Source organism: Ciconia boyciana, chromosome 7 (genome assembly GCF_034638445.1).
Source record: "Ciconia boyciana chromosome 7, ASM3463844v1, whole genome shotgun sequence".
In the NCBI taxonomy this organism is placed as follows: Eukaryota; Metazoa; Chordata; class Aves; order Ciconiiformes; family Ciconiidae; genus Ciconia; species Ciconia boyciana.
This window is the reverse complement of record NC_132940.1, coordinates 9232159-9244251: the sequence shown is the minus strand read 5'-3', so window position 1 is coordinate 9244251 and position 12093 is coordinate 9232159. Positions and strand designations below refer to the sequence as shown.

Here is a 12093-nt window from a genome sequence, read left to right as displayed (position 1 = left end):
CCATTTTATTAAAGGAAGGGTTTTACCTTTGCTACTCCACGGGCCAGCAGGAAGAGGCCCAGTGTCCTGTTAGCCCATTGGGCTAGGACAGCAGAAGTGACAGCTGTTGACCTTTTGCCTTAGAGAGATGCCAGACACAGGACCTTGCCAGGATGAGGAGCACACAGAGAAGACCATGAAACTGTGCCAGACCTTTCCCACTGAGGTCTTTAGGCACCAACAGGGCCAGTCGCAAAGCAATCTGCGGCATTACAAGCAGCCAACGTAATAAACTCTGCATATGCTTGATTGATGCAACTCATTGGCTAGGCAGGGCCAGATCCAAGCTGATGTAGTAAATTAGCACATTGCCTTGGCTTCAGGGAAGTTACCTTGATTTACACCATCAACAATTTACCACTGCAGAAAGTCACATACCATAAGTACAATATTTCAGACCTATACAATGAAGTTATACGAACACATGCCAGGATTATTTATTTATTTGTACCCACAAGCCTGAGATTTACAACTCTTTATAAATACGAGCTGGGCAATTTGCTTTCTATTTTTAGCAGGAATGCTTTGTGCAAGGAACAGCTGTCAGCCACTGGGAGCTGTGCTCCTCAGAGCAGCAGCTTCAGACAAATAGAGGCCTCCTAGAATTAAACTAGAGAACTAGGGTCATTGCTTTGTGGTAGAAAAGAAGCTGAAGATAGCAAACAGCAAGAAAACATAAGCACTTAACAGAGAACTACTCCCAGACCTTTTCCAGCCCGTTTTCTTAAGAAAAGGAGCCTTACATGAACACATTGCATGTGTATGAGTGTGCCTGTCAGTTCTTCCTGAATAGCTTCAGAGCCCACTGTCCAATTCTGATCAAGTTCAGCAAACATTCACAAGACTCACAGGTAATATATTCCTACTGCCTCCAAGAAGACATGTAGCTGGGTAGAGGTGAGAGATTCTGCTAATATCCTCACTGTGGAAAAAACTGTTGTGTGAACTCAGCCTTCTATCAGATGCAAAGCTATGCAAACCCAATACCCGCATTGATAGGAAATCAGATCTCATCAGATCTGCCATCTTCATGCAGACACTAACCTTGGCACACGAAGGAAGATGGTGTTTCTCCAGGGTGGACTCGTGCAGTGATGAACACCACTTTCTGTTCAGCCCCGGGACGCAGGTTCTCTGTAGCAGAAGGGGGTGGCAGGGGACAGAGGGAAAAAGAGAGATAAAGATCCTTAAACTGGGTCCCATATGTAGCACACAAAGGGCCATTAATATTAAAGCATATCCTTTTATTAAAATTGGTCATACATTATAAATAAGCACAATCTATAATTAAAGGAGGCAGCATCACTGGGTCTCCATACCAGGCCATATAGCAGACTGCACAAGGGCTGCAAAACTAATGACATGCAGCCAAACCTGCAACAACAAAGTTAGCTCTCTTTTTAAAAACCAAGATATACTAGAGTGAGTTTAACTGCACTGTAATTGCTCTCTCACTTGTGATAAATGTCCCCCTGGGGCGACAAGAACAACAGTGGGGGTCCATTCACAACGTAAAGCCAATTGCACCCTGCATTACACTTGATACAAGCCTTAACAGTGACGAACAACGGTAAAGTGCTAACAAATAACATTTATTCGGCTTTGTTCTGGGGGATTTGGGGAGGTTGTTTTTTGGTTTGTTTTTTTTTTTTTTAATCTCAACTATTTGGGACTGCATCTGCCCTGACTGAAAGAGATATTCAAAAACAATAAAGTATGGAAAAGAGACCAGGATTAAATCCAGCAACCTTCTCCAGTGAGGGCGTGAAAATGTGCTGCGTCCCATTCAAATTACAGATAGGTGGAAGGGAGGCTTAGATCCCAACTACACTGAACTTAACATGGATTAATCCCCCAGTATTGAAACCACACTACTTGGGCCACTTGCTTCAGCCGTAAACTGCATGGGTCAAGCAGGATGTTTTCTCTGTTTGTGCAGTGACTGCTTTTAATAAACAGGAAATAAAAATTACACTCTTTCAAAACAGGTTCTGGGAATTTTAAAGACCATAAGAGGTCAGGACCTCAGTTAGATGTCTTATCTAGATCTGAACACACACAGCAGGGGTAATACTAAGCACAGCAGGATCCAATTGGTAGAGACAGTTTAAATCTTTGTTTTGAAATAAAAAGTTTACACACTGAAAGGAGACTGGAAACTAAATCCCAGCTTTTTTTTTTTTTTAATTAGGTAGATGCATTACATATATACCCAAACATAGACTTTTAATATTTCAAAGATGTTTGGGAGTCCTCGAGACCATACCTGAGTTATTTTTTTAATTTCCCGAATTCTTAGAAATGCTTAGTTTCCCCAATGGTAAATCACACCTAACAGCACCACAGGAATAATCGATATATTTTTGGTTGTTCTCAGGAGACAATCTCAGCAGATTTCTTTTTTATTTCCTTATCCTCTCTAAGTGTCCTACAGCTCTCACCCTGTAACTCAGCCATTCGTTTGTTCTTTCATACTCCAGCTTCACCACTCTGGTGTTTTTGAGCCCCAGAGGTTAAAAAATATAAGAAAGAATGTCTGTGACAAACGTAGCAGCTGGTGGGGTCAATTCTGTCTGCAGAAGAAAAGTGGGAGGCAGCAAAAAGGAACACAACACCATCAGCTAGAAGTTGATGACCACTCCACATCATTTGCATTAACATTAAGTAGTGTGGGAGGAAGGAGATAAATCAGCAAACCAACTTTAATGAGCAAAAAGAAGGCGGCTGGGATCACTTTTGCAAGAGGAGAGGAATTTTCCTCCTCTCTTGGAAAAACAGCATTACATTAAAGGGACAGTGGCTCAGCACAGAAGTGATGCTCAGCAACATAACTGCCACTATTCGGAGCTGGAACAGCTCCTTGGTTAGGAAATCTTTTGGACAGAGGATTAGTTTGAGGTTTTTTGTGGGTTTGGTTTTGTTTGGTTTTAATTACAACTTTTTTTTTTATTTATGCTTTACCCTTTGTAACAGTTATTAAAATCATTAGTCAGTTCATTGTCTTCTGGAAATGAAGAGAACTTTCCCAATTTAGGGCTCAGTGCAAAGCTGCTTGGAGTCAATGGGAGATGTGGCACAGGGTGCAAACCAGGACCTCCCTTGCCTGCTTCCCTGGGGGATGAAAGAGCACCAAATTACCACCCTGCACTCAGTGCCAAGCAACTTCACTCCGCCTCGGCTTACAATCCCCAATGCCTCGCTCACTTTCCAGCCCAATACATTTGCTGCAGAGTGTGAGTCTGCTGCACAGCCTTGCAATGTACAGACCCTTCCATAGTACTCGGCCTCCTAGACACGCAGTGCTCAAAATGAGCACAGACACAGCTGGCTGTCCATGTAGCAGAGATTTTCTCCAAGTTTGTCAAGACCAACAATACCTTTCTAAATCTTTTTCTTCAAGCAATATCCTGCATTATTCATACAGAAACGATAAAATACACGTGTGTGACTGCATGTGTGACTGTGCACACGTGTATTTCTTTCTGGTATTTGGGCTGGATGAAATAATGTGACCTGTTAATTTTTTATTTTTTTATTTTTTAAGAGTAATTTTCATTTTCAGTGTTTGGATTTCAGAATGTGTGCATCTGCACGAGCAAACAAACATTTCTTAAATGTTTCTGTTAACATTTTGGAAAAGCATGTATCTTTAATGCAGCTTGGAAAGCCTAGAAAATTCAGTAGTGTCTTCTCAATGTGGGTGAATCTTGTAAAAGTTGCTTTGGTGAGTAAAGTCCCTGCCTAAGTACAAGGCTCTGTGAACATATGGGAAGAAACTAAACTAGCAGACAAGCTTTCAGTTCTGCAGGTCCTCTTCAATCACAGTTCAGCTACTCTGGAAACACTGGTAAAAGGGGGGCATATGAGACAACATGGATGCCCATTAGCCAACCTATGGGACAAGGTGCACCAAGGGCTTCCAGGATGAACCAAAGACTAGTCCATACTTAATACTGTACTACCCAAGAGTTTGAGATGGGGACTTTGAACCCAGCTGGTGCAGGGCATGCATTAATTACAGGCTGGGCTCCCAGCCTTAACCCTAACTCAGCACCAGCACACTATAACCTATCCATTCAGACACGCCACAGGTGATCTTGGAAATCATATATTCAGCCTTACATGCTTGTCTTGGTCTCCATAACATCCTGTGATAAAAGGAATGCCAAGTATGTATGTACACACACACACCTCAAACACTCCCCTAAGTCCAAAGAGCAACAGCACTGCCTTCTCTCTCTGTGGCTATATATATAGCCTAAAAATGAAAGCGTGAAAGAAAAAAAAAGAAAGAAAGGATAAGTATGATCAGGCTACAGTCATCAGGATTAAAAAAAAAAAAAAAATGCTTTGTGGTTTTTTTTTCCTTACCCATTGTAGTGGGTGTAGGTACCCAGGTGCCAACAGCAGGGGCTGCAGGGCTGAGCTCTCTGAGGAGAGGCTGGGCTGCCCTGTACCGGTCAGGGCCGGTTCCAGCCGACCCACGGCAGGGCACAGCGGAGCCCCTCGGCAGAGGTGGTGGCACCTCCTTGAAAGTGCATTTAAGGAAGGGCAAAAATACCACACAGGCAGTGAGTGAGAAGAGGGAAAAAAAAAAAAGTGAGAAACAGCCTTGTGAGCACCAGGGTCGGAGGAGGAGGAGGAGGGGAGGGAGGGAGTGCTCCAGCTGCCGGGACAGAGACTCCCCTGTGGAGAGACCAGGGTGGAGCACATACCCACACTGCAGCCTATAGAGGACCCCATGCTGGACCAGATTCTCCTGAAGGACCACAGGAAGGGCCCAGACTGGAGCAGGGGAAAGTGTGAGGAAGAAGGAGCAGCAGAGAGGAACTGTTTTGGTCTGACCACAACCCCGTTACCCATTCCCCCATTCCTGGCACTGCTGGAGGGGGCAGGGGGAGGGCAGGTAGAGGAGCTGGGAGTGAAAGCAGTCCTGGGAAAATAGGGGGAGGAATTGTGTTGTTTTAATTTTTCTCTCTGATTTCCACTATACAATTCTATTTTACTTAGCAATAAATTAAATTAATTTTCCCCCAAGTCAAGTCTGCTTTGCCCACGATGGTAATTGCTAAGTGATATCCCTGTCTTTATCTTGACCCATGAGCCTTTTCATCTTATTTTCTCCCCCTGTCCTGTAGAAGAGGGAGCAGCTGGGTGGGCATCTGGCAGCTGGCCAAGGTTAACCCACCAAACCAATAATAGGTACAACAACTACAAAACACCGTTTCATATCTTAATTTAAATGTTACATTGAAAATGCATCCTATTTTCTGCTTCAGGATTGAAAAGATCAATCAAAATTAAAAAGATTAAAGTGTATAGCTTTGCTCAGTAGATGCCAAAAGCACTTAAGCAACATGACAGAAAGGCATGCTCCATTTAGCCACAACTTTTCCAGTTGTGGAAATGCAGAGAAATAGTCTGTTGTGGTACCCCTTCTACCCTTCCAACTGCCATAGCAGTGAATCTTAGAAACAAAACTATTTGACGAAAAAGTTTTCTAAGGGAAGAAATTTATAGATTTCTGGAATTATTTATTTTTAATTTTCTTTTTCAGAAAGTATCTTGAAGATTGAACTAAACATTTTCTTTTCCCTCTGAAGGGTACCACTACCATCATCATTGATAATATTTGCCTTGACTTCTGAATCTGACTGGGACGTAAACAATCTGCCACTATGTGTTATGCCCTCATAGCCTGCTACTCACCCACCACCATCCTATCGCTCTGCTGCAGAGGAGAATTCCCTTGGGCAAAGCTGTAAAGATCTAAGGTGCTAGTCAGAATAAACAACACTAACCTTAAAATCTATTCTGGCTCTAAAGCTACCATAATGGTGATAAACACCAAGCAAATGTCGTACTGAAAAGAAACCCAGTTAGCTGCAAGCAAGCAACTCAAATCCCTCACTCTGAATATAACTTGTGTCGTTTGGACCTCAACTCATGTTCCTTCTCCTCTAATGCTATAGCACGTACAAGCCAACTACTTAAAGCAATCCCACTGGCAACACTCCCCCAGCTCTCACCTGGGAAACAGCGATTTCCACTCTTGGTTACATATCAAGGTTGGTTACATAGTGCAACTAAAACAAAGTCCCAGAGAAAACATTTTCAACTAAAAAAAAAGACAGTCAGATCAAAATCTAAACCTTCATGGGAAGGCAGCAAATTCACTTAGCCTTTTTCATTCAATTTTCATTTCTATGCTACTATAAAAACATGAAAATGACAGTATTTGTATGTACTAGCTTAATAACAAGTATCTAGAAATTTCATGCAGAAATATTAAATTTATCGAATCCCATTTGCACTACCAAAATGACGTGCTGTAACAGAACTGAGGTGGAACTTTGCTCAACATCCAGGATCGTTCCTGCTACCACGTCAGACCAGAAACAGACTGCAGAGAGATTGCAGATTTGTGGTTTCTTTAAGTCTTGTAGCCATGGTATAGTAATGATGCAACTTCACAAATTAGCACTAAGGCTGATGGATTACAAAGGAAGAGCGAGTCTGACCCAAGAAGTCTACTTCAGAAAGCTTTTAAAGGGTGCCCACCAGGAGAACTTGGAAGTGAATTCCACTCCTTTGCAGAGGACTTCAAAGTTGGGGCGAGGTACTAGGAAAAGCTTGCCTTTCTCCCATCCCACATTTCAGCCCATCTGTAGAAGACCAGAAGGCTCTAATCAGAAGAAATGGACATCCATCACCCTAAAAACATATGCCCAAAAATCATTTAATTTAAATACCCTCATATATTTTCATGAAGTATGGGTATCCATTGCAAATAAATTCCATATTGTCTTCCTTTCTCAGGTACTTTGTAATATGAGGTGAGCTGTTGCCAGCATTTTATATTCAAAACCCTGCAAGTTAAAGATTCCACAGAGGAAATCGAAAGAACTCTATTGTATTACACTTTACTGTGCTGTCTCGGCGTGTCTGTGTCCAACAGAACTGTAACATCTGCGTCGAAAGTGAACACTGATGTCATTGCTGTCCTGACTGCCTAGTCTCTACCACATTAACCTGCTCTAGCAAATCAAATCCAAGCAGCATTTACTGTACTCTGGCTTTTCCTAAGAGACCAGATTAGCACCTAATTCCATTTATTTTTGTTACTTCTGGTCACAAATGTCATTTCAGGTAAGAGTGCAACATCTCAGCAACTCAGTGTGCAAAAGAACACCATTTTTGGGCCCTACCAAATCCCACTGGACTTGGTGAGGTCAAATAAACACAAGCTTTTCTTTCTTGCCTTCTTATAATTGGCTTGAGCAGTACAAAGAAACTAAGTGGCACAGAGGGTAAAAATTATGCCATTTGTACCACAAAGAGATGAGCAAAGGTTTTGAAAGTCAGTCAGCTATTCCTATGTACTGTTATGCGGAAAGGGAGGCAGCAGTATCTTGGCTCCCATGCAGAATCCATGGGAGGTCAGGTCTGCGCAGGGGGAGCACTGCTACAAAGGTGCCCTCACTGCTCATTGACTCATCTCACCTACCATCAGCTTTAGATAGTCCCATCTGGAGCGCAGAGGGTTTTTGTTTAGCAAAGCCTCCCTTGTGCTTGGACCTTCTACCCGGCAACGGTCCTGCATGTAATGCTCAAAACTGGATCCAAACCTCTCAAGTTCTGGATTTTCATTCAGGTTCTGGCCCTGACTCTGTCAGGTGCTCAAATATGTGATTTGTTTGACGGACTTCTATTGTGTTTAAAAATGCGCTTAAATGTAAGTGTTGGCATAAGAGCTTTGCTGAATTGGGGCCGTTTAGCAGGAAGCCTGCCTCTGAGATCGTCACAATGTTTTAAAGTTGGAGATTGTGCAACTATTATCCTTTATTGCCCATTTTATGCCAAAATCTCTCTTTCTTTTTACATTCCTCTTAACAGCAAAGCTATTTTGGAGCATTTAATATTATTTAATCTCTTTACTCTGGCAGCATGGAAATTACTGGGACCATTACAATGGTCCTGTGTATGCGTATGCTTTATTGATGTATATGCTGACCTAATATCAAATTGATTTTGCTCAGCTTTTCTGCTGACCATGGAAAAAATGCAAATTGGGTATTATATTTGCACACTAATTTTATTGGGCCCCTGTGTCTTCATAAAAAGATAAAGTTTGGGCTAATAAAAATAAAACATTTCTGGTGCTAATATAGGCAAATGTTTATGTAGGCAGGTAACAAATTGGTTTGTCATTTAGGGGAACATAAAGAGCACTAAAATCATCTTTAGGCAAAATAGATTGGTGGCTTTTGCTTAGCTTTTAGCTTTCATTTGCAAAATCAATTTAATGTAGCACAGTGTCTCAAAGACAGGGTGACACAGGATTAAGACATTCATTGTATTCCCCCTCCATAACTCCCCCTTATTCAGAGGCCCTGGGATTTGAGTTTGCTCTTGTTCAAAGCAAATTAAATATATTCCAGCAGAAAAGGGGAAAAAAGGAACATTTAGACTTACGCCATATGCGAGCATCCTATAGGGACAAACACAGGGGCAGGGTAGGAAAGTGGGACTCAGTGTTCTGAAGGTAGATGCTGAAAGAGTTATCAACACTTGTCGGTGCCACCAGGAATCTGAAAGTGTAATACTTGTATGATCTCCTTGCCTGGCTATTTCTTTGTTCCTCCTTCCTTTTCTCTCTTTAAGTCCGCTGTAACAATGCCTTTCACGTCTCTTTAACGGCCAATCTCTGCTGGAATGCAGCTAAGTGAACTTCGATGACAGTTTAAGTAGATGGGCATATATCAACAGCCTAACTTCTATTTATTGAAATGAGTTGACCTATTTAAATCCCAGAGCAGGCATTATTTCTATCCAGCTCTTGTTTTTCATCCCCTCCTTCCCCTTCCCTCCCTCAATTGCAGGGTATTTTGGAGGGGTTCTATGCAGTGGGAGGTTACATAAATGGTTTCGATGTTAATACTTGACTGCATTTTCAACCTAATAGCCCAGCAAAGGGATCTGACTATAAAGCAAAAGGCCAGAAATATCTCCTGGTAAAATTATGCTGAAGCATAGATCAAACGACACTGCAGAGCTATTTGCAAAATCAGAAATGGCAAACGACTATAGAGCAAGATCCCCCTTACCTCCCAGCCCCACTTGTTTGTTTTTAATCTTCATTACATCTTGGAAGCAACCATTTTTCCATTTGGGCTTTCTGATACTGTCAGCTTGCTACACTTCTGAGGAAGGAAAATTAACCACATGCAAAACCAGTCAAACTACACTCACATCTTTCCTCCCTCCTTGTCTCCACTAAAAAGCCACTCCCCAAAAACGTGAGATTTTGTTTCTAAATTATACATAAGCATTTGAATGTTGGAACATACAGTCCTGTGAATAAGAATAGAAATCTGGAATATGAACAGCACATTATCATCCTCAAATGGCCAAGGTGATGACAACTCACAATTAAGGATGCAGACAGTAGCATTTAATGTCACCTACCTGCATCACCATCATATCATAACAGTTTAGCAGGCAGGTCCCCAGCTTGCTTTCTTTTTCCCTCTCCTGCTTTGCTATTTATAAAGTCAGGTTGGAGTGTAGATAAACCCCTTGCCCTCCAGAGACTGGAGGCAGGCAGTAAATTATGGGAAGGCTAAGTGGTACATCAAATGTGTCTCCTCAAAGCTATATATCATCTTGTTAAATTTGATGTCTAATCCCAGAACCCCAGAAATCATTCCCAAAATCCCAGAAAATGCATGTGTCCTTCAGATGATATAGAACAAGAAAGTAAAGTTTACCTGCAGGGAAAAGGAAAAAAAACACCAAGACAAAAACATTCTAGCCACAATTTGCTAAAAGTCTTCATTTTACTTGCGTGTCTTTCAATACTATTTCCTTAAATTACAGAGAGTCAGAACTCACCCATCTGTATTTGAATACATGAACTCTGATCTACAGTACTCATCTCATTTTTTTTGTCTTACAATGGTCAACATTAAATCACAAATTGAATAAACCAAAACACACCCTATTTATCTCTCTCTAAAAAATTTAGACCAGATAAAAATGCAGTAGCCTACATATGTAGCAGCACTTCCCCAGTTATCACCAGTGAGAGTAATAAAGATCTTCAGTCATTCCACAGGGTTCTCTTAACTGAGTTCCACAACCCCACATCAGTGAAGATAAGGTAGAAACACTAAGGAGCTGCCTGCAGCCACAAAGGAAGTGGGCCTCATCTTTAGGGAAGGAATCGATACTAACCGGTACCTATCTTGCTCTCTCTTTTCACAGCTATCATCCCTCTAGAAATGCTCACCATCCCAGTAACCTTCACTTTATACAAGGGGATAGAAATAAAATATTCAGATGCAAGACATTTCTACCTGCAATACTACAGTTACATGGGTGTCTTTTCAGTTTGTCTGTAAAATCCAGGGATTCAAAAGATATTGCTAGGGCCCGTTATAAAGCAATTCGCTATCAGCTCTCTCCAGTGGAGAGGGCTAAGGCTATGTTTGTTTGCTGCAAGTATGCATGGGCTGAAAGATAAGAGAATAATTTATGTCAGAATTTCAGCCAAGATAGCAAAGAGGGAATTACCAACCACTCACAGAGCAGTCCAGCAGCTACAGGAGCAGCCAGGACACCCTGGTTCTGTTCTTTCCAGTTTTGCTGTGGATTTGCTTGTGATTAACTTCAATGCTTAAATTTTCCCATATAAAAACTGAGCAAAACCATGTGCACTTCAGAACAGAACTGAGAGTCCCAGTACAGCTGTATATTTGAAACTCTCTAGTTTCTCTGAGATGCAGAGCCACATCCTTGCACTCATCATGCATCCTTCCAAGGAAGGCAGTGCTGAAAAGGACATCTATAGCTGCCATGAGGTGCAACTCCAGAACCCTCCAGTCCAGCATCTCTAACCTCTCAAGGCCAATGGATAAAATAACAGGGAAGGAACATGCTGCAAGACAACGTGCAGAAATCAGGAAAGATGTTTCTGGGAAGCTGTAACTGGGAAACCTCTACTCACTAGGGCTATGCCTCATTCTTCGCTTAAGAAACAGGCAAAAAGCACAACAGGAGCAGAAGTGAACAAAAGGTGGAGAGGCATGAAATGGTGGACAAAGCTGGATAGATACCGACTCAAGTATCTTGTTCTAAGTAGGGCCAGGTCTCATTCTGGGAGCGGAAAAAAAAAGTGAAAAGCAACCAGGTTTCAGTCAGCTGGGCTAAAGGCTCGAACCTGGGGGAGCAGTGAAGCAATACAACCAACACTGTCACTAGATTAATCTCCTGTATTCCACCTTTTAGACACTGACTTGAACAACATGAACCCTTCTCTCTCTTATTCTTCCCAAAATGCTAATTATAAAGAAGTGGGGACAACCCATGCTCAATTACAGGACACAGGAGATTATTATTTTTCTTTTTTTTTTTTTTTTTTCTGCATTGGACCCTCCCTGGGAGGAAGGAGAGGGACTGCCAGGGTTAAGCAGAATAAAGCCTTCAGTGTACAAGACCTGGCTTGAAAGCAGTGATCCCAGGCAGGATGCTCAAGGTGTTCTGCAAGAGGTTTTGGCCTTTACTGAACTATGACAGTGTGTTCTTCAGTAGCTGAGCTAGCGGTCAATAAAAAGCAACCTGCTGAAATGAGATTCATGAAGAGCAGTGCTCCTCAGAACGTGACACTGACCTCTCCAGGAAGCGCCAACACTCTCTTCGGAGAGAGGCTTGAGCCCACAAGACAAGAAAAAGACACCAGTGAACAGCCTCTTTTCACATTCACAGCTTGCCCGAAATCAGAATTTGGACCCAAACATGCAGCACCAAATTTAAGATGCTCAGTAGAGGTTCTTACACACCAAATTCAAACTTCGAAGTACCTCAGCAAGATGGGAGATGCAGACTACCCTCAGGGCTGAAACACTCGCACATGTCCCTAAGCCAGCCAGAAGCAAATCCTTCTTTAGTGTAATGTTAGACACTGGTTTCGAATCAGGATGAGAAACAGGTTCTTTTTATTATAAGGGGGATGGCAAAGATGGGGTGGAAACTGTCCCCTTCTCAAAAAGAAGT

General features: G+C 42.1%; 1 protein-coding gene across 1 annotated transcript in view; it reads right to left on the bottom strand.

Annotated features, from left to right (window-relative positions):
* The window catches only part of AGBL4 (AGBL carboxypeptidase 4), a 988954-nt gene that overhangs the window by 240478 nt on the left and 736383 nt on the right, over positions 1-12093 (bottom strand). The window contains exon 7 of the mRNA XM_072867873.1: positions 1084-1173. Coding sequence (XP_072723974.1) covers positions 1084-1173 — 90 coding nt within the window. The remainder of the gene's footprint in view (positions 1-1083; positions 1174-12093) is intronic.